This window comes from Polyodon spathula, chromosome 9 (genome assembly GCF_017654505.1).
Source record: "Polyodon spathula isolate WHYD16114869_AA chromosome 9, ASM1765450v1, whole genome shotgun sequence".
NCBI lineage: Eukaryota > Metazoa > Chordata > Actinopteri > Acipenseriformes > Polyodontidae > Polyodon > Polyodon spathula.
The window spans coordinates 50,382,516-50,408,403 of record NC_054542.1 but is presented as its reverse complement, the minus strand read 5'-3'; the positions used below and the strand labels follow the sequence as shown (position 1 = coordinate 50,408,403).

Sequence of the window (25,888 nt, the reverse complement as noted above, 5' to 3'; positions counted from 1 at the left end):
CACATTAACAGACTTAAACAGAAATAAGCGAGTGCAGTTACCACGGCATCAAAAGCCTCTCGGCTCCTCTCAAAGCTCTGTACGCAACGAGGTTTGACTGAAAGCAGCTTACCTGACCTCCATGCTCTCCGAAGGAATGCGAATGCAAAGGAAAGTGCTGCTCTGGACCCCACTCTGGCCAGCCCCTCTACACCCTTTCCAACCGGGCGGGCGCTGCAATCAGGCAAGAGAAGCCCCATCAGCGTTCATATAGGAGATCCTGTACACTCATCCTCTCATCTCCCTCTATGTAAAGGTGTAGCAAGGTAGTGCTCCAAACCAATCAAACTGAATTCCCTTCCCACCATGGCGTGCATCTAACTGCAGTGGATTACCAGTATGAGGCTGATTAAAGTCCTTTTGCACAGAGAACATAACTGTCACACGTAACTATACGCCCTTACAGCTACAGGCAGCCAATGGCTTCATATTACGTATGTAACGGAGTTTGGGAAATGTGGTCTGAAACTAGCTTATTGCACTGCTTTCCTCTCACTCGCATTTATATACATATACATATATATATACATATATGGCACTGCACTGCTAACTTGAATAAATTGTAAGCAAAAATACATAAATATTAAGCTTCCACTACCGAAACCTGGCACACGGGATCTCGTGATTTATTCACAAGCCAAGCTGGTAGGAGTTCTACATATTAGTCAGTGGTACAAACCACTTCTAGGCAGCAGCCTGGTAAACCCTGTCTACAGGTGAACCCTGATTGAAAGAAAAGAACACAGTTCAAATCACTTAGGCTAGCTGATCTGACTTATTCAATGCCACACCATGTGAAACCACACAGCCACATGTGTGTGCTAGCCTGCTAAGTGCTGGAAGTGCTTTGTGAAATTGACCCCTGGTCGTTCCCATTCCCTCCTCGTCTGCTGCTAGAAATGCTCTGTGAAACCAGCCCCTGGTCGTTCCCATTCCCTCCTCGTATGCTGCTAGAAATGCTCTGTGAAACCAGCCCCTGGTCGTTCCCATTCCCTCCTCATCTGCTGCTAGAAATGCTCTGTGAAACTGACCCCTGGTCGTTCCCATTCCCTCCTCGTCTACTGCTAGAAATGCTCTGTGAAACTGACCCCTGGTTGTTCCCATTCCCTCCTCGTCTGCTGCTAGAAATGCTCTGTGAAACCAGCCCCTGGTCGTTCCCATTCCCTCCTCGTCTGCTGCTAGAAATGCTCTGTGAAACCAGCCCCTGGTCGTTCCCATTCCCTCCTCGTCTGCTGCTAGAAATGCTCTGTGAAACCAGCCCCTGGTCGTTCCCATTCCCTCCTCGTCTGCTGCTAGAAATGCTATGTGAAACCAGCCCCTGGTCGTTCCCATTCCCTCCTCGTCTGCTGCTAGAAATGCTATGTGAAACCAGCCCCTGGTCGTTCCCATTCCCTCCTCGTCTATTGCTAGAAATGCTCTGTGAAACTGACCCCTGGTCGTTCCCATTCCCTCCTCGTCTATTGCTAGAAATGCTCTGTGAAACTGACCCCTGGTCATTCCCATTCCCTCCTCGTTTACTGCCCAATACCTTTTCTTGTCTGCGGCAGGTAAAGGCACACTGGCGGAACTCTTCCATCTGGCTTTAAACTTGTCGTGGCGAACGCTGCGGCTCAGTGCCATCAGATAGCGCTCCAGGATAACCAGCCTCTGCCTCAGTCGCACCGCTGATAGGGTGGTTTTGGCAGTGCGGCCAGCCAATTTCTGCTGGTCATCCACCAGTACATGCAAGCAGTCTTTCAGCTCATTCACATCTGTAAGGGTAAAAAGTAGTAAGAGCTCAACAGCTGTTTTTGCAACAGGGAAAAAACAAACAAAAAACACAGTGTATAGGGAGGGACTAAACAGTCACCTGAAAATAAAGGGGTGCTACAGTGAATCACAGATCATTTAAAATGGACAGAGATGCATTTAGCAGGGATAAAAAAAAAGAAAGCTCTGATGCAAGGGTTCCCAATCTATCCATGAAGAGAACAATATGTGCTCTGTAGTTAGGCAGTGGAAATGTACAGAAAGCTTTATTCAGAAGAAGATTAGCCTTTTAAAACATACAGTATAAATACATCAGAGGCTACTACAGTATATTAAACCCACACCATGCCTCACTGAAAGTTCTCCTCCAAGGTGTCTGTGATTTTAATTTATGACACATGGAGGCAGCAAGTAATCCAGGGGCAAAAAAAACAAACAAACCACAGAACATGCATTCAGCCCTGGCTTGCACCTTTTGCATCTTTCTTACCACGCAAGAGAGCAAAAGGAAACTTTGTGGAAATAGCCAAGTTATTGTTCTGTTTATTCCCTGAACAGTTTCCTGAACGCTGTCAATGAAGCTGCTCAGTGTGTCCCTCCCCCTTACTGATGAGGTCTCGTAAACCATTCTGATGTCAGCGTCGTTTACCATGTGACACTGCTGTGTGTGCCGTACAGGAGAACAACTTCACTGGCAGCTTCTAATCTCATCCCAGGCACTCCTCCTGCTGGAAACAAACCGCTCAAGCGCCTGAGATCAATGAAGCGCTCCTACAGGCAATGCATTGCGTTCCTGGAGCTTCATCAGGGCTATTCTGTGCTAGTACCAGGAACCAGCACTCTACAAACAGCTGGATAATCCGTGCCATGTTCAGATCTACCCCGATGTCATAACACAACTCAAACAGATCACAGAACCTTTTACCGAGATGAATGTTAAAGAAACATGAAGTATTGCACAACGGATTTTATGAGTGAGCACAGACACAACCACATCGAATAAATAGGAGTCAAACTGAATCAATTGAGACACAAGTAGTGACACTCCACAATTAGGCAGATAATTACACATTGCATCTGAAGTACATCACTACTCTATTTTTTGATGTGTACCTACTGTACCACTCAGTGAAAGATGATGGATTTTGAAAAAGGCAAATCTGTCCCATCTAGTAAAATGTGAGTAATGCGTTTCTAAGAGCACCGTTCCTATGATACGGCCCTTTTGCACAAGCTATCCATAACCATAAGCATACACAACATTGTCCAACTTAGCTGCTTCTGGTACTGCATGCCAAAGTATAAAAATAGTCTTCTAATGGACTGTCTGGATCCAACATGTTCCTAGGCATAGGTTTCAAACTAAATGAGCAATCTACTGACAGCACAGTAGGTCTAAATGGAGGTGAAGTACTTAAAAAATAGATGGTGAGTAAGTAGATTCAAGAAAATGCACAGAGTCCTTTTCTTCAATCAGCTGCCAGGTTTATTGAAATATGCAGGGAGTCTGGTCCCAGGTACAGGACATACAGAACTCAAAATTACAATGTTTGCGTGACATTAAATACCCTTCTGTATAGATGGTCCACCTCCCCTTTCTCTGACATTAACCAATGGTCAAGGTAATTTAATTTATTGTGTGAGTGTTAATGTGTGTGTGTCTGTGTGTGTGGTCTAGTGTGACAACCTCTGAACTCAGTGCATTCTTCACACTCCTGGAGACAAAAGGTCCATACATCTGCCTTTTGTTATCTCCTTGCGACCCCCATTGATGCCAGTGGGATTATCTCTTTCGATCTCTCTGAAGTCTAGAGCCTGTTCCCTTCTAGTCCACAGCATTGTTATCTCATTAGCTTGCAGTCATTGTTGGGCAGTTTGTAGACGCATCGTCTCTATCAGTGGTTAGCAGTACATGCAATTTGAACCAAACAGTCTGCTATCTGCAATATTAGTCTCTTTTCAGAAAAGAACACCAGTATAGCTCTGCTAGTCCACATGCGTAGCAAACCCCTAATCAATTCTCCATCCATGTTTTCCAACAGGAGGGGACAACAGAAAAGCCAGAATCATCCGATTAACTTAGTGCAAGCGCCCTGGCATATGGATGAACAGTTACTCTTGAAGATGTACCCTGGTAACAGCAGTTACTTCACATGGACATTCCATCAGTTCCACGTTCTTTGTCGACTGCACTAACTTTACCTTCACAGGCAAAGGGGCTACTGAAATGGGGCTACGGTATTCTGTGAAAATGAAACAAGCTTTCCTTCTACACCTTGCCAGTCAGCTGCTTGCATGGACTGTATTCTCCAAAAGCAACGATGTACAAAACACAAAACACATCTTCAAAACAACCAGGATACTCTCTACACAAGTACAGCAGCTACGTCTTGTTGCAAGAACAGATCTGCTCCCTTTAAATTTCTCTGTTGACATTATTAAATTTGGCAGGCATCATGTGTTTCTTTAACCTACAACTCAGTTGCTAGGAAGCTATTTTTATCCACGCTGAGCGTGCTAAAAACGGTTGCAAAATAAATACTGGGTGACAAAATGTAGTTGGAGCCAAGCCGTGTGGATTTCTCTTCCTGGAACTTTGTTTAACGGCTGAGAATACCTTCCCAGAGGTAACACCTTGGCTCCAGCTCAGGATGTCCATTACCAACCCACCCTGAGAAATTCAGTTATTTTCCATTCGACTTGAGATAGAGTTACAGAGGCAAGTTCCAGATGTCAGCCAGTCACTGAAAATTCCTGCTCTTATCCAGGGATCTGATTAAAATTCCTGCTCCTATCCCAGGGATCTGGCTAAATGTTAAGATGGAACATACATAACAGCAGAATCCAGGGGGAACCAAACAAACCCAGCAATACAAAAACTCCGGAGAGTGGAGTAAAGCAGAGTGCTGAAACCTGTGCTTTATTATGAATCTATTTCTTCTATACTATACACACACACACAAGCACAAGCCTTTTACAGATACTTTGCCAACACCTTTTCTCTGAACACAGCAATCAGACTGATCAGGGAGACTAGTGATAACTGGTTGAGTTTAAGACCTGGTCAGATCCAGAGTAACAACAATTGTGTGCTTTATCAAGAAATATCTCAGATAAACTTCTCCAGCGTTTTACATCACTGTCTGAGGAACACTGTTACACCATTGTGATTCACTGTCTTGAAAAACACATATTTCAGAGTGAAACCAACCTAAAGCTTCTCTCAGGCAATCTGTATAAGAAAACCCTTACATACCTTCCACTTGTGCCATCACAAACTTTAAAGCTGAGATTGAGAATACTCTAAATTACGGCATACTTGTGTAAACGGTATGTACATTTGTGGGCCAGTCTAAATGAGCTGACGATTTAAGTAAAGTGTAGAGGGCATAAGAAAAAGGGGAAATTATATATTTGGAAGTCTACTATAAATGCTGAAAATGTGGCAATGCTCTGCAAGTCACTGATGCACTGAGATACCTTCAAAAGTCACATGAACTTAGCAAGGGCACTGGGCAAAACAAGCTCTTTGTGAATTTGATGTTCAAGAACATACAGTAATAAATAACCATTCAGCCTGGTCAGATCCCTTGGCATAAAGCACCACAACTCAGAAACGATCCCCACAATGAGCAAGAGACTTCAGGAATGTGCACTACCCCCAGTCCTACTGTTCCAGTCTGTAATTTGCAAGTAATGTTTTGTTATTAAATCTTTTGTTTTCCAAGAGCAATGCAGCTAGAACCCTGCTGGTAGAGAGACCGCTGCCCTGCTATCACACCCTCCCATTTCTAAGAATGTCATACCTGGCTGTCTGCCCCAGTCCCATGTCTCTATAATGGAGTGATGGACAGATGCTGCTGCCTCCTCTTCCTCTTTCTTCTCTTTGTCATTTGACTCGTCCTTCCTCTGGCTGCCGAGACAGTCTCCGTTGTCCTCTGGAAAAGCAAGCGAAGCCCGTTTAAATGATTCAGGGGGAGGAGGGTTAGCCAGAGGAGGTTTCACTGGTAGGATGTGGAATGACACTCACAAGGGTAAGTGTCTGGAGGCAAAATGAAAACAGGACTTGGCCAGGGTTACAGTATATTCACTGATCCCATAAAATAACTCCTTTCTTAGCCAAGACAGAGGGGCACGCTTGTCTGGTGATTTGTCTAAAACACCAATGTGATCTAATGGTTACAGTGCAGTCCCTGTGTCGTCTATGTTATCCAGCTCAACAAAAGCAGGACTCCATTTACACCTTTTTTTTTTGTCTCAGTCCTAAAATTGTAACTTTTGACCATCACTGTATAATACTGCAGAGCAGCCCTGTCCTCTATGTACAGTTAGCATTGCCCCTATAATTAGAGTTCTCGTATTGTCAGAGCAGCTTAGCCATACAGTACAACTGACCTACTGCACATGAAGATATTAAACAGGAAGCAACAGCAATTTATAATCTTCAGGTGTTATATCTGAAATTTCAGTGGATCTGAAATCACTTTTTTTTAATTTTATTTTATTTTTTTAAATGAACACATGAAATGGGGAGCAGTGAATTGTTGCTGGTGTTAATGCTGTGAAAGAATAAAAGCCACTAAACTTTTCCATCAGTTACATGAATGACGGGGCACATTTATAATACAATACTTCAAAACTAGAGGAGCAGAACTTGGTCCAGGTCATTCCATGACAAATCACCCAGCAGTTTACACCCTTCCATCTCTGAATCTCATTGAACTCAAATTTAAATTTTTAGACTGATCAGGTCAAGGGTCAAAAGTTAGAGATGTCAAAATGTGAGTGATGGGCACCCCCTTAAGATGAACCAACCTTTACTCAAACGGTTTGTGCTACAGACTTGTGCAAGGTGTTATTTTATAGGCAATCAGGTAGCAAATTCAAAAATACATTTGAAAGAAATCAAAAGAAAGTTACAGCTTAACAATTTTTAACCTTTGTAATTTTTGGGGTTTCACCCCAAGTACAATCTCATAAAATTACCAAGGAAAGGTCTCGGTCTCGGTCTCGTCTATGCAACATTTCTGGAAGGTATTATTTTTGGTATTATTTCAGGTTTTTATTTTTTCAACGAAAACCAAACCTGCCCTTTTTCTTTTTGGGATTTCACCCCAAGGTCAAAGGTCAAAAACTTTGTTGAGGTGCAACTTCCTTTTGTTTTCTTTCACATGTGTTTTATGCCATTTGTGAATTTGCCATGCGGTTTAAGATTACATCCAAATGTCATGTGAATGTGGAAAGCGGGTTGGGAATAACCAAAGAATACTGAACACGTGAAAACAGGGAGCCGTGAAGATGTTGCTACAGTAGAGGCTGTCGAGGTGCACGCTGCCAGCCCGACCGAGGCTGTCGAGGTGCACGCTGCCAGCCCGACCGAGGCCGTCGAGGTGCACGCTGCTAGTCTGACTCACGCCCTTCTCCTCTCACGAATACGACATGAACAGCCTCTGTTCATTGCATAGCCAGTGCATCTATTCATCCAAAAGGCAATAGTGCAGAATAATTCAGTCAGATCCCCACAGTGGAATCTCTCTGGTGCTATCTATATCCCTGAGCAGTTATTTTAGGAAGTTGTTAAACGTATACTCATGTGCACTGTGTGCTGAACTACGTGTTTCATACTTTTAAAAGCTTTTAAAAGCAATGACTTAGACATGCAGAACATGAGAACGTAAACCTCTTGATAGAGAATAAAAAGAGAAGTGTCCCTATCAGTGGAACAGATGGGTTTCGCAATGGCCTTTCTTTAAATGAATAGCACATATAGTACTGGATTTGTAATGTGTTTATCACCCCAGCATGTCTTTCTTAAAGTCTTAAGAGTGTGTGCACTCGCTGGGGTTTTGCATGGTTAATAACGGAGTGTCCAGCATATTTTGGAAATCTCAGTTGTCAATGTGAAACGGGCCAAATCACCAGGACTCACAGCAATACTTTCATGAACATTAAGAAGAAGTTCACCTGCTTGTGCCGACTCCTCCCCATTGCAGGTAATTTCTCCATCTTTGACCATCTCATTCCACAGCTCACACAAGCCACCTGGAGAGAATGCACGCTGGAAACAAGGGAACATATATTACTATCCAGCAAGAAGCAAAGCAAACAGTGCATAGCAGTCAAATAGATATGTCTGTGCAAAGGAACTATTAAAAAATAAAGGACCATTGCTTAATGTATTGAGTGATTGTTAAGATTACTTAAATAATGCTATCTTCAATTTAATCAGATGCAACCTTTGTCCTCTACTCTGGGGAAACTGAGCCCAATCACGTTTTAATTTACTCGTGAGGATGAGCTAGTTTATGTAGGGATTGTAATACATGTGTTTTGTGTTCAATGTGGATTTTACTCAACTTTATAAAATCGTGTTATTAAAGCACAATACAAATTTATCAGGATGCTAAAACTGAGTTTGCTTTCCCTCTTAGTTGTGTACATGAAGTGCCTGTGTGGTCCAAATGTCTTCTCTATATAAATGATCCAATGCACACACACTTCTAATGCACTGCAGTTAAAATGTCCTTACAATATGAATCTAGAGTATGGTACTGTGAACATAGTAGACCCTTAATAACACAACACGAACAGCAGCACTTGAGACCCCTAAGCACACAGCACAAAGAGCAGCGCTTCAATGAGACCCCTAATCACACAGCACAAAGAGCAGCGCTTCAATGAGACCCCTAATCACACAGCACAAAGAGCAGCGCTTCAATGAGACCCCTAATCACACAGCACAAAGAGCAGGGCTTCAATGAGACCCCTAATCACACAGCACAAAGAGCAGGGCTTCAATGAGACCCCTAATCACACAGCACAAAGAGCATCACTTCAATGAGACCCCTAATCACACAGCACAAAGAGCAGCGCTTCAATGAGACCCCTAAGCACACAGCACAAAGAGCAGCGCTTCAATGAGTACCCCTAAGCACACAGCACACAGCGCAGGGCTTCAATGAGACCCCTAAGCACACAGCACAAACAGCAGGGCTTCAACGAGACCCCTAATCACACAGCATGAAAAGCAGCGCTTCAATGAGACCTCCAATCCAGTAAACACAGCATGAAGAAAAGAGCTTTAACGTGAAACATTTAAAGAATCAGAAAATTGCTACTGCCAAATGGCTATATGGTTTCCTGCTTTCAATGATTTCCAAATGTCATAATAAACATAACAGACAGAGACACACACACCAAGCACATCCAAGTTGAACTGTCAACCAAACGTTACACAATGCACCCTTCAGATTAAAGAGTACCAGTGTACAGCACATCCTTGAGCAATACTGGGTGAAATGTTTTGCAAAGCAAAGGTCCATCTACACACATGGAGCTGCTGACTTGGGCTGTGAACATTTGACGGTTCAGGAAATGGAGGCCTGGCATCAAACTCTTCTTCTATGAATAGCATTCACAGCTCGAGTATCGTACAGAACCAGCCAAGGCCGCCTGGCACAGCAAGAGCTCTCCCAGCAACGCAAATGCTTCCCCTTGGCCAGGGTATCTGAGGAGTGGCACCAGTGCACTGAAACTAGCTTCCTGGGATGCACTCCGTAGCCTGGAACTGCAGATGTAAAGTTCTCTTAACATTAAGCATGCACTTTCACTTTCACTGCAGCAAAGAGAAACGTAAAGGATAAAAATGTCCACCCTGGGTGGGGGTGATTAGGGATTTAATACAAAAAGAAATAAAACACTGCTCTTCCAAACGCATCAACCACAGTGAAGGAAACCCCTCATTTCAAACCCCTCATTTCAACCTGCTTTTTCGCTCAAACATTTTTCTTCCTAAAAATGCACCGTGCAATCCATGCCTAGTAAGCAAACGCCTCCACAAGGCATTGATGATTGAGAGCTCTAGACAAGGTGACCCAGCCAGCTTACATCACAGCACATTTTCTTTACATTGCATCACCTGCTTTCAAACCTTCTTACCTGCAAATCCGTCTTCAACCACTTGGAATCAAACCTGGCCTGGGGATTCAGGGAGAGGTGCGGAGAAGGCATGGTTCCCTGTGCTCTCCGGGCTGCAGGAGCAGCCAGTCCTGGCCAGAGGAAATGAGAAAGACATTAACATGCTGTAGGCTTTTGGTAACAACTGGATCACATGAACGATGCTCATCATCCACTCTTTCGAATCTAGACAATAGTAACCCTGTGATACAGTAGAACGTTTTGCAACGGGAAGTATACAAATTAAGACTGAAAAATAATGCTTACACGTTTAAACAAAAAGGGTGTTTCCGGTTTACCATTGCTATGATTCAGACAGCATGGACTTCAATCTGTTCTGAAAAATTAAATCCTCTGGGCCTTTTGAAAGTACTGGTTTAACAAAGCACATTTACAGCAGAACAACACAATACAGCAGTACTGCACACCCCACTATTAAAACTACGGCTATATGCAATTGGGAGTGTCGTAGGGACATTCTGAACTAACAAGGAGGACTGTCTTACAGCATGTCAATTATCGGACCTTTTCTGACTAAAGCAACACACCCCATGAGGTGACATAACATACACCTAGTATCCCCTAGATAATCAAATAAAAACGCTAAATATAGGCTCAGATATGTTCGTTACAAATCGTTTCTCTTAGAATACGCTCGTTAAAACATTTGCCTATTGAGATTAGCTCTAGTTTCCCATATGATGTCGCTGGATATGTTACTATTAGCAACCAATGCAATGTCCTATCAGGGTCAAATAATACACGTCGCATAAACCGTCCACAAGAACTAAGGAGACAGCACCGCACCGTGTAGGCGGAATACACAAAACCCCCAATCTTATCCGTATGATTTACCGGTTTCTTTTATTACAGAATTGACCAACACCGTGTTAATTCTGCATTCAGCGCGGACTGCTGCTTGTTTGATGCGAACTGCAGCAGCTACTTACTGTCTGTATAGACAACCCTGCCACAAACAGAAAACGAAATCCCTGCACACTCGACACAAGCAACGTTGTAATCGCTCTTACTATAAAACACGGTTATGCTCACCTGATAAAATCGGTTTCTCCTTTTCCTGCCTCACAGTTACCAGCTCTGCTGCATACTAATGCCATCCATTTTGGACCATGATTGACATTCCTGTTTGCCAAATGACTTAGCAGTCGTCGCCGATGACGACATATTCGTCGTCAAAGGGGCGGGACAGGGCATCCCTCGGGGTTGGTTGACTGATCGGTAGGGTTTATATGTACGCTTTTGTTGTAGGTCCTTCGTGAAGCTGCATGAGCAGTTATTGTGTGTATGTTGCATGTAAATCACAGCAAAACCTTACTGCTCTAACTGACATAAGATTTGCTGATTCAATGACTCGATTTGCCCTTACTTTTGAAATCTTTGTCAAATTCCGACCGAATCGCTACCTTTAGTTTTGCTTACAAGCTGTACGGGAGAGCTGCTGTTGTGCAACCGATGCCTATTTAAACTAGACGTCACTGAAAATGTAAAGGGCCAGGGATGATAATGTATGTGTTTATTTCAGGAACATAACATATAGCAGGTGTTGCTGGCACCAAGGCAGCTGATTCCGCACCTGACAGGAGCTGCACAACACATTCCCAACACAGCCACCCATTTCACTTTGTCTACACTTGAGTAAGCCAACAGAAGTATTCCTCTCTCGTATCCTGGTGTTATATGGTGGCAGCAGTCTTTCTGATCTGTTGTGTTTCGCTATGTTCTGGTATGCTAAGAAGAAAAAAGAACGAAACCACGCGTATTTCTCATTTGCTTGTTCAATTGATTACAAGCAGAGGGCGCTCGATTGAAACCAGTACACTTTTTTTATAAAGCAGACCAAGCCTAGTCTTCGTGCTTGTGTCGTTCTACACATTAGCATTGTTCTTATCGTGAGCAATTTCATGCGATCTTTGCAAGAATGAACCTCCGTAGGAAATACAGCTTTTATTTCAGGGGTGTATAGTGGGCGCCTGTGAAACGCATATTTAGTGTGTGGAATAGCCTAATCGCGTGAATTGCCTGTGTACTGTTAATAATAATAATAATAATAATAAATAATAATAATAATAATAATAATAATAATAATAAATACGAAAGCTTGTAGGATGACTTTAGAAGCGAAGGACAGTACCGGCAATTCGCTGTCTGCTGCTGGTTTATGCATTGCTGTGCTGTCCAGTTTTGTCAATGGATCAACGTTTGTCTTACAGAAAAAGGGGATATTACAAGCACAAAAGCGAGGTACTGTGACGTTTATTTTGGCTATGTAATGCCTCATTATTGATTGTCATCGATGATTTAAAAAAAAAGAAATTGCAATTCGAATTGTCCAGCTACCAAAAAACACGATCCTAATGCGGGAGCGTTTTCATTGCAACATTTATCGTGCAAGACCGAACTGGCCAACTGGTTCATCGGGCAAGACAGGCACTCGCACAAGCTTCAGTTGCGCGCTTATATTTCCCAAATAAACCGAACGCAACACAGAAATACATCTGCCTCGATTAGGCGCCTGGCTGACAGCATTGTTGCATTGCTACCCTCCTTATTCTCTCTCTGTTTGGGGTTTCTGTGAGAGGGGTACAGCTGCAGGACAAAGCTACCACAGGGTAGTGCTGTGTGCGCAACTCGTCATAAACGTCATCATTTTACGCTACAGTCCGATCATATGGTAAAGGTGATGAATTTACCTACTAAAACTAAGTTTATTTCATAACAGTAACTTAAGCCTAAGGTTCGTGGTGTATTGGCCATAACTTTAAATAGACACAACAGTAACCTAACTATAACCCTAAGGTTCGCGGGGCACTGGCCGTGGATGGCCAGTTATTTCTCGCAGAGTAATCGCTATGTTCGGTGCTCTCCCCCTCACAGCCCCTGTTTATCGTGACGTGGTAGCGGTATTGAGGGTGAGTGAAGCCTTGGTAGATTACGAGTTGCGCACTCAGCACTACCCTGAGTGGGCTCCCTGCGAGAGATGCGCTGTGGGAGCCTTCATTTCATTCCATACAGGGAGCCACTTTTAATTTTATACTATCTCTGCCAAACCATCATCAAAGTAAATACATTTCTTATACGGATTGGTCTTCACTCGGACACGGCATCATTAATGACTGCATTAAATAGCAAAGCTCTGTGAAAACTACAAGACAAACACCCTCTGTTGAGACATTTATGCAGGAATACGCAGATATGATTTTTTAAATTTAAAACAGAATTCATTTATGAGGCACTTCATCTTTAAGTTACGTTCCTGGTAGAAATACTGGTATTGCAGTGTGAAGAAGGTTAGTTAAAATGCAACATCTGATAGTTTTGGTACAGAATGACATGTGTTATGACCCAGCTGTAATTAACAGACCACTTGCAGTGAAAAGCAGTTTCAAACTGGGTGATTTCAGCCTCTTTTCTCAGGATCCAGCGTGCGTTCCTGAAGCTTGGGAATTCACTGAACTCTGTCATTGCCTCTTCATAGGAGTTTCATACCTAACTGAATGCGTGTGGTGGAGTGGAACGCTAGCAAGTGAGTACTGGTTCATTTACTCTTCAGTTAATGTGGCAGGGCGTAGACGCTGTGTGTGGTTCAGTTACTCTTCAGTTAATGTGGCGGCGCGTAGACGCTGTGTGTGGTTCATTTACTCTTCAGTTAATGTGGCGGCGCGTAGACGCTGTGTGTGGTTCAGTTACTCTTCAGTTAATGTGGCGGGGCGTAGACGCTGTGTGTGGTTCAGTTACTCTTCAGTTAATGTGGCGGCGCGTAGACGCTGTGTGTGGTTCAGTTACTCTTCAGTTAATGTGGCGGCGCGTAGACGCTGTGTGTGGTTCAGTTACTCTTCAGTTAATGTGGCGGCGCGTAGACGCTGTGTGTGGTTCAGTTACTCTTCAGTTAATGTGGCGGCGCGTAGACGCTGTGTGTGGTTCAGTTACTCTTCAGTTAATGTGGCGGCGCGTAGACGCTGTGTGTGGTTCAGTTACTCTTCAGTTAATGTGGCGGCGCGTAGACGCTGTGTGTGGTTCAGTTACTCTTCAGTTAATGTGGCGGCGCGTAGACGCTGTGTGTGGTTCAGTTACTCTTCAGTTAATGTGGCGGGGCGTAGACGCTGTGTGTGGTTCATTTACTCTTCAGTTAATGTGGCAGGGCGTAGACGCTGTGTGTGGTTCAGTTACTCTTCAGTTAATGTGGCGGCGCGTAGACGCTGTGTGTGGTTCAGTTACTCTTCAGTTAATGTGGCGGCGCGTAGACGCTGTGTGTGGTTCAGTTACTCTTCAGTTAATGTGGCGGCGCGTAGACGCTGTGTGTGGTTCAGTTACTCTTCAGTTAATGTGGCGGCGCGTAGACGCTGTGTGTGGTTCAGTTACTCTTCAGTTAATGTGGCGGCGCGTAGACGCTGTGTGTGGTTCAGTTACTCTTCAGTTAATGTGGCGGCGCGTAGACGCTGTGTGTGGTTCAGTTACTCTTCAGTTAATGTGGCGGCGCGTAGACGCTGTGTGTGGTTCAGTTACTCTTCAGTTAATGTGGCGGCGCGTAGACGCTGTGTGTGGTTCAGTTACTCTTCAGTTAATGTGGCGGCGCGTAGACGCTGTGTGTGGTTCAGTTACTCTTCAGTTAATGTGGCGGCGCGTAGACGCTGTGTGTGGTTCAGTTACTCTTCAGTTAATGTGGCGGCGCGTAGACGCTGTGTGTGGTTCAGTTACTCTTCAGTTAATGTGGCGGCGCGTAGACGCTGTGTGTGGTTCAGTTACTCTTCAGTTAATGTGGCGGCGCGTAGACGCTGTGTGTGGTTCAGTTACTCTTCAGTTAATGTGGCGGCGCGTAGACGCTGTGTGTGGTTCAGTTACTCTTCAGTTAATGTGGCGGCGCGTAGACGCTGTGTGTGGTTCAGTTACTCTTCAGTTAATGTGGCGGCGCGTAGACGCTGTGTGTGGTTCAGTTACTCTTCAGTTAATGTGGCGGCGCGTAGACGCTGTGTGTGGTTCAGTTACTCTTCAGTTAATGTGGCGGCGCGTAGACGCTGTGTGTGGTTCAGTTACTCTTCAGTTAATGTGGCGGCGCGTAGACGCTGTGTGTGGTTCAGTTACTCTTCAGTTAATGTGGCGGCGCGTAGACGCTGTGTGTGGTTCAGTTACTCTTCAGTTAATGTGGCGGCGCGTAGACGCTGTGTGTGGTTCATTTACTCTTCAGTTAATGTGGCAGGGCGTAGACGCTGTGTGTGGTTCATTTACTCTTCAGTTAATGTGGCAGGGCGTAGACGCTGTGTGTGGTTCAGTTACTCTTCAGTTAATGTGGCAGGGCGTAGACGCTGTGTGTGGTTCAGTTACTCTTCAGTTAATGTGGCGGCGCGTAGACGCTGTGTGTGGTTCAGTTACTCTTCAGTTAATGTGGCGGCGCGTAGACGCTGTGTGTGGTTCAGTTACTCTTCAGTTAATGTGGCGGGGCGTAGACGCTGTGTGTGGTTCAGTTACTCTTCAGTTAATGTGGCAGGGCGTAGACGCTGTGTGTGGTTCAGTTACTCTTCAGTTAATGTGGCGGCGCGTAGACGCTGTGTGTGGTTCAGTTACTCTTCAGTTAATGTGGCGGCGCGTAGACGCTGTGTGTGGTTCAGTTACTCTTCAGTTAATGTGGCGGCGCGTAGACGCTGTGTGTGGTTCAGTTACTCTTCAGTTAATGTGGCGGCGCGTAGACGCTGTGTGTGGTTCAGTTACTCTTCAGTTAATGTGGCGGCGCGTAGACGCTGTGTGTGGTTCAGTTACTCTTCAGTTAATGTGGCAGGTTAATGCGTAGACGCTGTGTGTGGTTCAGTTACTCTTCAGTTAATGTGGCGGCGCGTAGACGCTGTGTGTGGTTCAGTTACTCTTCAGTTAATGTGGCGGCGCGTAGACGCTGTGTGTGGTTCAGTTACTCTTCAGTTAATGTGGCGGCGCGTAGACGCTGTGTGTGGTTCAGTTACTCTTCAGTTAATGTGGCGGCGCGTAGACGCTGTGTGTGGTTCAGTTACTCTTCAGTTAATGTGGCGTAGACGCTGTGTGTGGTTCAGTTACTCTTCAGTTAATGTGGCGGCGCGTAGACGCTGTGTGTTTCTGAACTTCATCTTCATCAAGGACGTGCTTTTCATTGTTACTGGTGTTAATTGGTCAGACAGTGCTGGTCCGACGCCCGTCGAGTCTGGACAGGGTCCTCCCAGGGTTCAGTACCCTGGTGATATCTAATGCTTTGGTTGACAGTGGGAATGGCTTGACGATGGGAACCTGTCGATCCTCGGTCACCGCAGTTAGGTTTGGCTAGTGGCCAGAGGCTTTACTTAAGTCTTATGGTATAAATTGTTAATGTCTGTGAGCTGGAGGAAGCCTGTGTGTTTCTAACAAGCCTTGTGTTCTTTTTAAACAGTGGCTCTGGGCCAGGTAGGGAATTTCCTGGCGTACAACATGGCTCCGGCTGCTTTAGTCACACCCCTTGGAGCGCTCGGGGTCCCCTTTGGGTAAGTCACAAGCCTCAGTTTGGTTTCCTGGATCCCGCCCGATTGGACAAGCCTTTGCATATAGAACCCTCACAGCATTGCCTACCTTGAGGTTTAGAATCAGGCCTAGAGGAATTACAGCAGTAGATATTTGCTTTGAAAGCTTCAGTTAACTATTGTGTCAGAGTTCTTGAAACAAGACACCCACTAACTCCAGGAAGTAAACCCTCATAGACAGCCTGTGTTGCTTACCTTATAGTAGCTTGCATGAAGGAAATACATAAAGAGCCCGGTCTTTCTCTTAGGTCTCTCTTGGCTTCCTACATGCTGCAGGAGAATCTCAATGTTCTTGGGAAGCTGGGCTGTGTGTTAAGCTGCACAGGTGCTGCTGTTCTGATTATCCACGCTCCGAAGTCTGAGTGTGTGAGCTCAAGGGTGGAGCTGGAAGAGAAGCTTGGAGATCCAGGTACGGTACAGTTCAAACAGCATTGAAAAGTAGTAAAGAGGAGAAAAACGAAACAGGCGCATGTTTCAGGAGATACAGAGAAAGAAGAGAAGATACATTTAATAGAACACAATAATAAAGCAAGTACATCAGGACAGAGAGAAACAAAGTAAAGTTAGAGACGAGAGGTCATTTTAAAGTAGCCTCATTTTTTTAATGTGTAATGTATCAAATTATAGTTTCGGTAATGCAGGATATTTTATGCCAAAATGAAAAATAAACAAATAAATGTCAAAATAAAGAAATATATAGACGTTTATTTGTATGTGTTTATTTATTCATTTATGTATTTGTTTTATTTATTTAAGCTACATTAATCCAGCTACATTTAAAATCACAGTGGTCTCTAGCAGCACATTGGGCTCCATCAGCTTAGTAGTCAGCCACTGCGCCCACATCCGAGCCACTGCGCCCACATCCGAGCCCGAGCCACTGCGCCCACATCCGAGCCAGTGCGCCCACATTAGAGCTTTTTTATTTTAGAATGGGCCTGTTTGAAATAGGTTCCCCTCTCCATTAGGACTCTTTTTGAAACAGGCAGAACCACTTTAGATGGAAAATACTAAATCCAACCACATCAACCCTTTTGATATTTGCTTGGGAGGTATGTTAATTAGGTACCCACTTCTTTTGCATAACATTCCTCATACTGTCGGAATTGGGGTTTTGCGACTTTTCTCATCCTTCTTGGCCATTTTTTTAATATTTTTGCTCGAAGCACGAAAAACAGATAGAAAATTAGAAAAAACAGCCACAAAAGAGCTCCTCGGAAAAGCTTTGCTATTCAGACACATTAAAGGTTCCAGTGTAACAGGGAGGAGATTAAGTGCGGATGGACGACTGCAAGCAGCTGTGAAAGAGCCGGGCTAGTCTGCACTCGTTGCTCTAGAGCTTTTAACCTGTTCTCATCTCACAGGCAGGGGATAGAACCCGTAGCGGCAGTGCAGCGCACTACACTGCCCATTGCAGTCCTCCCCTTTAGCCTTGTTGATCGGCTGTAGCCAATCATACCAGCCACATTACACAGCATCCCATTAAGTGTTACTAAATGCTAATAATGTGCAGTAAATGAGAACTCCCTCGTAACCGGCTCTCGGCTCTCTTTTGCAGTGTTCCTCGGCTATCTCTGTGTCGTCCTGCTGCTGCTGCTGCTGCTGATCACGTGGGTCGCCCCTGTGCACGGCCCCACTAACATCATGGTCTACAGCACTATCTGTTCCTTGCTGGGCAGCTTCACTGTGCCGAGCAGCAAAGGCCTGGGGCTGGCTGCTCAGGATGTGTTCACTGAAGACCCCTCCAGTCAGAGAGCCCTGTATCTCTTGGGGCTGCTATTGTTCACCCTGGCATCCAGTGTCCTCATCCAGTTCACCTACATTAACAAAGCGTTGGAGCACTTTGACAGCTCTGTGTTCGGTGCTATTTACTACGTGACGTTCACCACTCTCGTCACATTGGCCACTGCCATTCTCTTCAGGGAATGGAGTGACTTGGGTGCTGTGGACTGCCTTGGCATGCTGTGTGGCTTCGTCACAGTGTCTGTGGGAATCGTTCTTCTTCAAGTATTCAAGGAATTCACTTGGAGTTGGAGTGATGTAAAGAAAGCTCCTCGTAAGAAAGACTGAACACTTGCAGTGCCTGCTTCTTCAGTGGTGCAAACATTCTTACCATGTTTTTATTCATTGTTTTTAATCATTGCACATTGTTTGCAACCTAATATGTACATTCCAGAGTCACAATAGAGGAACCAAATACTGTATCTTGCACAGCACTAACTAAAGAAACTTAACTATGCTATAACTATATATTTTTTTTTTGTTTTATTAATAGCTATGTTTAAAACATAATTTCTCTGGTGTTTTGTGGTCAGATTTATAATATGTTTAAAATGACAACTATTTGTTAGGCTTGAAAAAAAAAAAAAGCATTCTCGCAGGTTAAAATCTCTTGAGAAAAGCTCATGGTACTGTATGTAATATATTTAAAGTGAAGGGTTAGGGTTAGGGTTAAATGGTCTGTGTCGTAGCCATCCTCAATTATTCAGCAGCACAGATGCAACAGCCTTGATAACTGACCTCAGAAACAGTGTCCTTCAGTTGAACCCTGCTCAGGAGTATAAAATCAGAGTAAAATCACAGTGGCGGCGGTCGTCTGCTCTGTGCTGATCTGGAAAAGCACTGCAATGAAACTTGCTGTTAACGTTAATAACACTGGTGGGAGGGTGTGTGTTACTGGCATGTGCTGTGGCTTGTTTAAAATAAGCTGTCTGTGCAGGGAGAGTTGCAGGACTCTTAGGAATGGACTGCATGATAATGAGCTCTCTACTCAACACCTGATTGGCTGAGAGGGTCTGTAAGAGAATTGAAAGATGTTTCAACAATGGTCTGCAAATCCAAGGAAACGGGGGCCAGCCTTCATTGCACAGCAAATCAGGGGAAACTAAGTTAGCTGTGCACGCTGCTTTAATAGGAGACTGGACCTGGTTAAATAACTGGGTAGGTTTTCAACTGGAGGAGCGGCACGCAGTCACTATATTGTTCTGGGTAAAACAGCCTGCTGTTTGTTGAGCTGGCTGGCACTGTATTTAACACATGCTTATCTCTGAAACCCACGTATAGCACTGTGGCATGTTAACTAAACTGTACACACTGTGCCATGATGGAAAGCAAAACAAGGAAAGCTCATTCTTTTTTTCTTACAAGGCACAAAGCAACAGTGCTGTCATATGGAACTACCATATGACTGTGACGTTAGATTCAATCCAAGACAGCAACCTGCAGCTAATGGGATTGAGGGCTGTGATCTTGTGTATGCTGCTGTTGTCGTTTAGATAATAAACACTAATTAAAACCTCATTGTCAACTGCTCACTATTTACTGCATGTCCCTCCAACAGCACAGAGTGCTAAGACTGGGAACACATTGAAGAATGCTACACTGGTCTTGGCAGTCACAATAAAAAAGATTAAATTAAAAACAGTCATTGTGCATTGGTAATTAAAATTAGTATAGTTGGGGTCCCAGAGCACTGAATGTATTTCTTGTTCAATCTGTCGCCTGTGAAGATGGGGTGCTTATCTACTCAGGAATATATTGAGCAATCAAGGGACATCGCTTTCACCAAACCCCACTGATTCAGCAAGCAAGGGACAGCGCTTTCACCACACCCCATTGATTTAGCAAGCAAGGGACAGCGCTTTCACCAAACCCCATTGATTCAGCAAGCAAGGGACAGCGCTGTCACCAAACCCCATTGATTCAGCAAGCAAGGGACAGCGCTGTCACCAAACCCCATTGATTCAGCAAGCAAGGGACAGCACTTTCACCAAACCCCATTGATTCAGCAACCAAGGGACAGTGCTGTCACCAAACCCCATTGATTCAGCAACCAAGGGACATCGCTTTCACCACACCCCATTGATTCGGCAAGCAAGAGACAGCGCTTTCACCACACCCCATTGATTCGGCAAGCAAGAGACAGCGCTTTCACCACACCCCATTGATTCAGCAAGCAAGGGACAGCGCTTTCACCACACCCCATTGATTCAGCAAGCAAGGGACAGCGCTTTCACCACACCCCATTGATTCAGCAAGCAAGGGACAGCGCTTTCACCACACCCCATTGATTCAGCAAGCAAGGGACAGCGCTTTCACCAAACCCCATTGATTCAGCAAGCAAGGGACAGCGCTTTCACCACACCCCATTGATTCAGCAAGCAAGAGACAGCGCTTTCACCACACCCCATTGATTCAGCAAGCAAGGGACAGCGCTTTCACCAAACCCCATTGATTCAGCAACCAAGGGACAGCGCTGTCACCAAACCCCATTGATTCAGCAACCAAGGGATATCGCTTTCACCACACCCCATTGATTCGGCAAGCAAGAGACAGCGCTTTCACCACACCCCATTGATTCAGCAAGCAAGGGACAGCGCTTTCACCACACCCCATTGATTCAGCAAGCAAGGGACAGCGCTTTTACCAAACCCCATTGATTCAGCAAGCAAGGGACAGCGCTTTCACCACATCCCATTAATTCAGCAAGCAAGGGACAGCGCTTTCACCAAACCTCATTGTTTGATATCATCACCTGCAAACTACTGCATGCTGCCTTATAGATAACCTGAAGGACTTTTGTATGCAATTGATAACACTTGTTGGTACAGCATTCAATAGTGATATTGTTGTTTATTAAATACACAGGGAGATCTTTGCATTATACTGAAAAACAGAATACACTCTTTGTAGTAATTGTAGCAGTTGTGCATATTGCATTGATTTGTGTCCTTTCACCCACTGCATAGTTCTGCAATGTTCTACTATTACCACAGAATGTAAACCTGAATATTATTATTATTATTTAGCATTTTATTTAGTGAAGTTAAGGGGGGCAGGGAATGTGTAATGCAGAGGGGGTCTTTGGGGTGTTTTCTTAAAGGCAATAACATGTGGGCTCCAGTGAAGTCATGTGATATCTTCCCAGCTGGGGACAAAGAGGAAAACGTGGCTGAGGATAGTGGGTATGCTCTTGTGCTAATTAAGTATTTAGTGTAACTTTAAACTTATCTGTAGCGTTCTTGGTCCCATATTATAATATCAATGTGAGTGTCCGCTTCTAAGAGAAGAATAACCCTGTGAAATTGCCACCTCGTTCACAAAGGGTACACTGTAGAGCTTCAAAGCACTTGCAAACTACAGAACAATATCAAAGCAAATGACATACTGAAAAACATTCACAACTAGCAAACAGTCATTCAAACGGAGCAGTGGGCAGAAAGAACATTGTAACCCTACAGCATAAATAAGAATCAATATATTGGCACCTGCTGAAGACCAGTCTTGACTTGTTAAAAAACACGATCCAGGTTTTTAGAAAATGCAGTGTGTGCTTCATGAAACACTTCTGTCAGTTGTATGTCACTAATATACCTGAACACTGTAAACTGCTAAGAGTAGTCTGCAATCCTTTCTCTCCTGCCTGAGACCTTTTCACCAGAAGCCATCTTTCCTCTTTGTCTTGTGTGCCGCAGGTCTCTTAGTTGTTTGCATGTTAACAGTACTTGAACTCTTTCAACACTGCAAAAAGAATTCAAGGAGCAGCAATGCTCTTATTTCTGGGTTGTTATTGACTCATTTGGAATGGGGTTGATTTTATAGGCGCCATTCCTTTAAAATAAACGAGTCTGTCATGGAATGTAGGCAATTTAACTTTTTATGGTTTATTTTGCAGTTAATGTTTCTCAAGATTGCAGAGAATTGTGGACTTTGATAGCAGCATGTTAATATTTAACCAAAGAGCTGCCAAAACAATAGGCATATAAAACAAAGTTAAAGAAAAGTGAATGGCTACAAATCTGCCTAAAATCAATGATATTATATGCTGGCAATCTACCCCCTTAATCCATGTGAATATTATCAGAACCAGACCTGTGTCAATCTAACCCCCTAATCCATGTGAATATGATCAGAACCAGACCTGTGTCAATCTAACCCCCTAATCCATGTGAATATGATTAGAACCAGACCTGTGTCAATCTAACCCCCTAATCCATGTGAATATGATCAGAACCAGACCTGTGTCAATCTAACCCCCTAATCCATGTGAATATGATCAGAACCAGACCTGTGTCAATCTAACCCCCTAATCCGTGAGAATATTATCAGAACCAGACCTGTGTCAATCTAACCCCCTAATCTAAGTGAATATTATCAGAACCAGACCTGTGTCAATCTAACCCCCTAATCCATGTGAATATGATCAGCTCTAGGACTGTCAGAACCAGACCTGTGTCTCTGTCAGGGTGCACATTTAGGTGCAGACACTTCCAAATGGTTTACATTGCATTTGAATTTCTGGTTGTAGAACACACATTAGTTATTGCAGTGTATGTGTCTGATTTACCTAGGTATATCCAAGTCAGGTAGAGTCACGTGTGATGAAAGGTAAATCACTCTTTGTAACCTTGACACCTCTCAACACTACAGCAAACAACTACAGCAAACAACTTGAAAACATAATGATACAGAGAGAGTATGTTTCGCAGTGCCTGGTATAATTATAACAGCATCAGGCTGGGGTAACTGGTTTTTGCACAACATAATTATGTTGTTTTGTTTTTTCTTCAAACCAGGAACTGATTCAGGAAACAAATTATTTAGACATTGTTACTGTCGGCCTGTTAATACAATTCAACACTTAGTAACAAAAATGTAAACTGTTTTGTTATGAAGAAAAACTATGGCTAGCATTGATATATATCACACACACACACATATATATATAGATATATATAATATATATATACACACACACACACACACACACACACACACACACACACACACACATATATATATATAGCAGCAGTGCACAGTGTGGTCCATAAGATTCGTGCATCCATCATCACACGCAATAAAATATGCTTTCACCTCGTCATAAAATTTTAACATATGTAATATTTGCCACTCGACTGTAATCTGGATATAGTAGATTGAACCATAGATATTATATTAACATAGAGTAGCTTTGACTCCAGCACAGATATTATAGCCTCCTGGCTCCGTTCCGAGCGTTCTCCTCCCCAGTGACGTCACGGCGTGCTGGCCGCAGTTGTGCCGGTTGTGGAGCGGATGCGGAACAAGCGAAGGTGAAAAACATTGGGCAAACCCCAGCGCATAACCCGGCCGTCACCAGGTAACATATATTGAGATATTGCGAAAATGATTCTTTTTTTAAGCCGGTGTTTTGTGTTTTACTGTTTAGCCGGACTGGCGAGAAGAGAAAGAGGTGGGCATTTTTTAAAATGTTTTTCAAAGTCTGTTTTCTGGTCCTGTTGTGTGTGTGTCGGTTCCGGAGACGACGCCTCGGTCAGTGCTAGCAGGAGAGAAATTACCTTGCATTGGATATTGGACCAAGGAGCAAAGCAGCACAGAGCTGTATATAACTGTGTACTGTGAGGTTGGCTCACGGGTCAGCGACCATTTTAACTGGCATTAATCTCTATTCTAGTGGTTCGTAAATAAAATAACAAGTGTTCTGTTTATTTTGGCACTATCTCTTTTAAAATTTGCCTGGCGGGGTAGATAACGGGTTAAGCACAGTGGCATGAAGATACGGAGCTGGTTACGTAGGGTGCGCTTCCAGATTTGTTTCCGTGTCACCCACACTTAGACTGCAGCAGATTGGGTGCCCTGTATGGCATGATCAGTGTCACACAGAAAGCAGCTGTCAGGTTAATTATGCAGTGTATTGGCAATGCAAGATAACATGGCAATATTAGTGGAACCGTAGTGGCAAGAACACATTTTTCTTGGTTGAATTTACCACTTTTTGACGGCCTGTGCTTGCTGTGTTGTATAGTGTAACATATTTGTGATGCGTACATACCTACTGCGCAGTAACGTGATAACGCGTTCTTTAACGCGCAGTTGTTTTCTTTGGTGGTTCATGATCACATTTAGTTAAGTGGATTAATGTAGCTATAATTTAAGTTACAGGCAGTACAAAAGTATATGGTTGCTTTGTTTTAAATCTTTTTAAATCTCTTATCTGAACACCTGTACCCCGATATAAAGACGTCCTGTCAGTACAGTTTTTGCCGGCTGCTGGATCTCTCACTGTAACATAATAATATAATACGATGCGCCAGTGAATTACACTAGTACTGGGTTTGTTTGAAATCGCAGCCTGAACATGGACTGGTAGAATTAGCACTGCAAAGTTATGGAATGAAATCTTGATTTACAGAAGCTACAGATATATCGAGATCCAGAGGACAGACAAGACAGCATCAGTAATGAACTAGGAAAAAAGAGTGGTGCCCTTCAATGTCAGCATGAGAAACGCAGAATCAGGCTTAGTGGAAGTAATGGAAGAAAAGGGTTGTGAAGCAGGTGCAGTAACTTGCCAGAATGGTAAGGGATATTTTAGCTTAGCTGTTACACCTAAAGTCACTGCAGCCACAGACACGTGTTACTGGTAGAGGGTTAAAGATGAGTGCCCTTATGAATGATGTATTGTCAAATAAAGTATATCTTTTTTTATTCCTGTTGAAATTGTTCTGTTATTCGAAAAAGTTAAATATTGGGAACCATGTTTACCTTTTGAATGTTTTTGTGTGATTTTGAATAAAGTTTGGGAGAAAAACAAAACCCCTCGCTGCCCATCAATGTCTGCTCTGTATGTGAGTGTCTTCATTTCAAATACGTTTACTGTGGCAACCACAGCAACACACTCCCTGTCAACCTTAAGAGTGGAAGCAGGGTCAACAGACTGCCATCTACTCACATTGATTTTCTATGAAATGCAGCAGATTCCCTGAAATCATGAAACAAAAGGTGAATGGTAACAATTATTTTGTTGCCTAGATACTTTATATGAGAGTGTAACTTTAAATAATTTTTTTTTTTTTTCTTTTTGTATCCAGTGTGATGAGAATAAACACATTTAAAATCAATTCTGGCACAAATATTTTTTAACTTAATTTAAAAAAGTGATTACCCAATTACAGTAGAGGCCTCTTTAGCAGCCTCTACTCACTAAGGGTTTCAGCTTGCTTTACAAACTACAAAACCAAACTCGGGAGCTCCTGTCTTTGACATACCCCTCCCCACAGGGAGCATCGTCAGCCTTTCATGTGCTGCAGTGCTTTTGCAAAGAACACGTTGGTTTGTAACAGGCAGGTTGCACAGCTAGTGTTGCTGTGTTGTACAAATGTTGCTCTGATGACTGATAATATAAATAAACTGACAGGTGTCTCCCCCCCCCTCCCCCCCCCGTATATAGTAACACATTTCTGAACCTCTTGATTTTAACAGCCTAAAAACAGGTAACAAATGGAAGTTGTTGTTGGTTAACTTTTTCAATTTAGATTGTTTTGGTGTTGCAGTGAGTAAATGACCAGTGACAAGCTTGATGGTCCCTGTGGACAGTAGTTCACACTGTGCCACCACCATCACACAGTTCAGTACGTGGAGTACTGATCACCATTCCAGGCAGTCTTCAGAAAGATTGTATGGACATGGAAACAACTGCTTCCTCAACCCCAAGGGGTGCACTTTTGAGGGCAGTGTTGAAGCGTGTCAGGCAGTGAGTGTAGGGAAGCTCACTGACACTAGCTGCACCTAGAATGAGTCACGGGGGGGGGGGGGGGGGGGGGGGGGGGGGG

General features: G+C 43.8%; 3 protein-coding genes across 11 annotated transcripts in view; 2 read left to right on the top strand and 1 right to left on the bottom strand.

The window, feature by feature from the left end:
* LOC121321014 (E3 ubiquitin-protein ligase HERC2-like) overlaps positions 1 to 10,882 on the bottom strand; it is an 80,803-nt gene extending 69,921 nt beyond the window's left edge. For all 4 annotated transcript variants that reach the window (XM_041259907.1, XM_041259908.1, XM_041259910.1 and 1 more), the window contains exons 1-6: positions 10,798 to 10,882; positions 9,727 to 9,836; positions 7,753 to 7,846; positions 5,595 to 5,726; positions 1,568 to 1,790; positions 113 to 213 (exon numbers count right to left, since the gene is read on the bottom strand). In XM_041259907.1, the coding sequence (XP_041115841.1) occupies positions 113 to 213; positions 1,568 to 1,790; positions 5,595 to 5,726; positions 7,753 to 7,846; positions 9,727 to 9,798 (622 nt within the window). In that variant the 5' untranslated portion in view covers positions 9,799 to 9,836; positions 10,798 to 10,882. The remainder of the gene's footprint in view (positions 1 to 112; positions 214 to 1,567; positions 1,791 to 5,594; positions 5,727 to 7,752; positions 7,847 to 9,726; positions 9,837 to 10,797) is intronic.
* A 741-nt stretch (positions 10,883 to 11,623) lies between these two features.
* On the top strand, positions 11,624 to 21,104 carry LOC121321013 (magnesium transporter NIPA1-like). 5 transcript variants are annotated; one of them, XM_041259902.1, is made up of 5 exons: positions 11,624 to 12,006; positions 13,241 to 13,288; positions 16,151 to 16,241; positions 16,526 to 16,686; positions 17,836 to 21,104. In XM_041259902.1, the coding sequence occupies exons 1-5, from the start codon at positions 11,871 to 11,873 to the stop codon at positions 18,345 to 18,347; spliced, it is 948 nt and encodes a 315-aa protein (XP_041115836.1). In that variant the 5' UTR covers positions 11,624 to 11,870; the 3' UTR covers positions 18,348 to 21,104. The 5 variants fall into 5 exon arrangements, with proteins under 5 accessions (XP_041115836.1, XP_041115837.1, XP_041115838.1 ...); XM_041259903.1 differs by having other exon boundaries at positions 11,861 to 12,006; positions 13,180 to 13,288; XM_041259904.1 differs by having other exon boundaries at positions 11,920 to 12,006; positions 13,167 to 13,288; positions 16,554 to 16,686.
* A 2,205-nt stretch (positions 21,105 to 23,309) lies between these two features.
* The window catches only part of LOC121321011 (magnesium transporter NIPA2-like), a 14,555-nt gene continuing 11,976 nt past the window's right edge, over positions 23,310 to 25,888 (top strand). The window contains exon 1 of one of the 2 annotated variants that reach the window (XM_041259899.1): positions 23,310 to 23,415. The gene's annotated coding sequence lies outside the window, so the exon portion shown is untranslated. The other variant, XM_041259900.1, reaches the window with a different exon arrangement.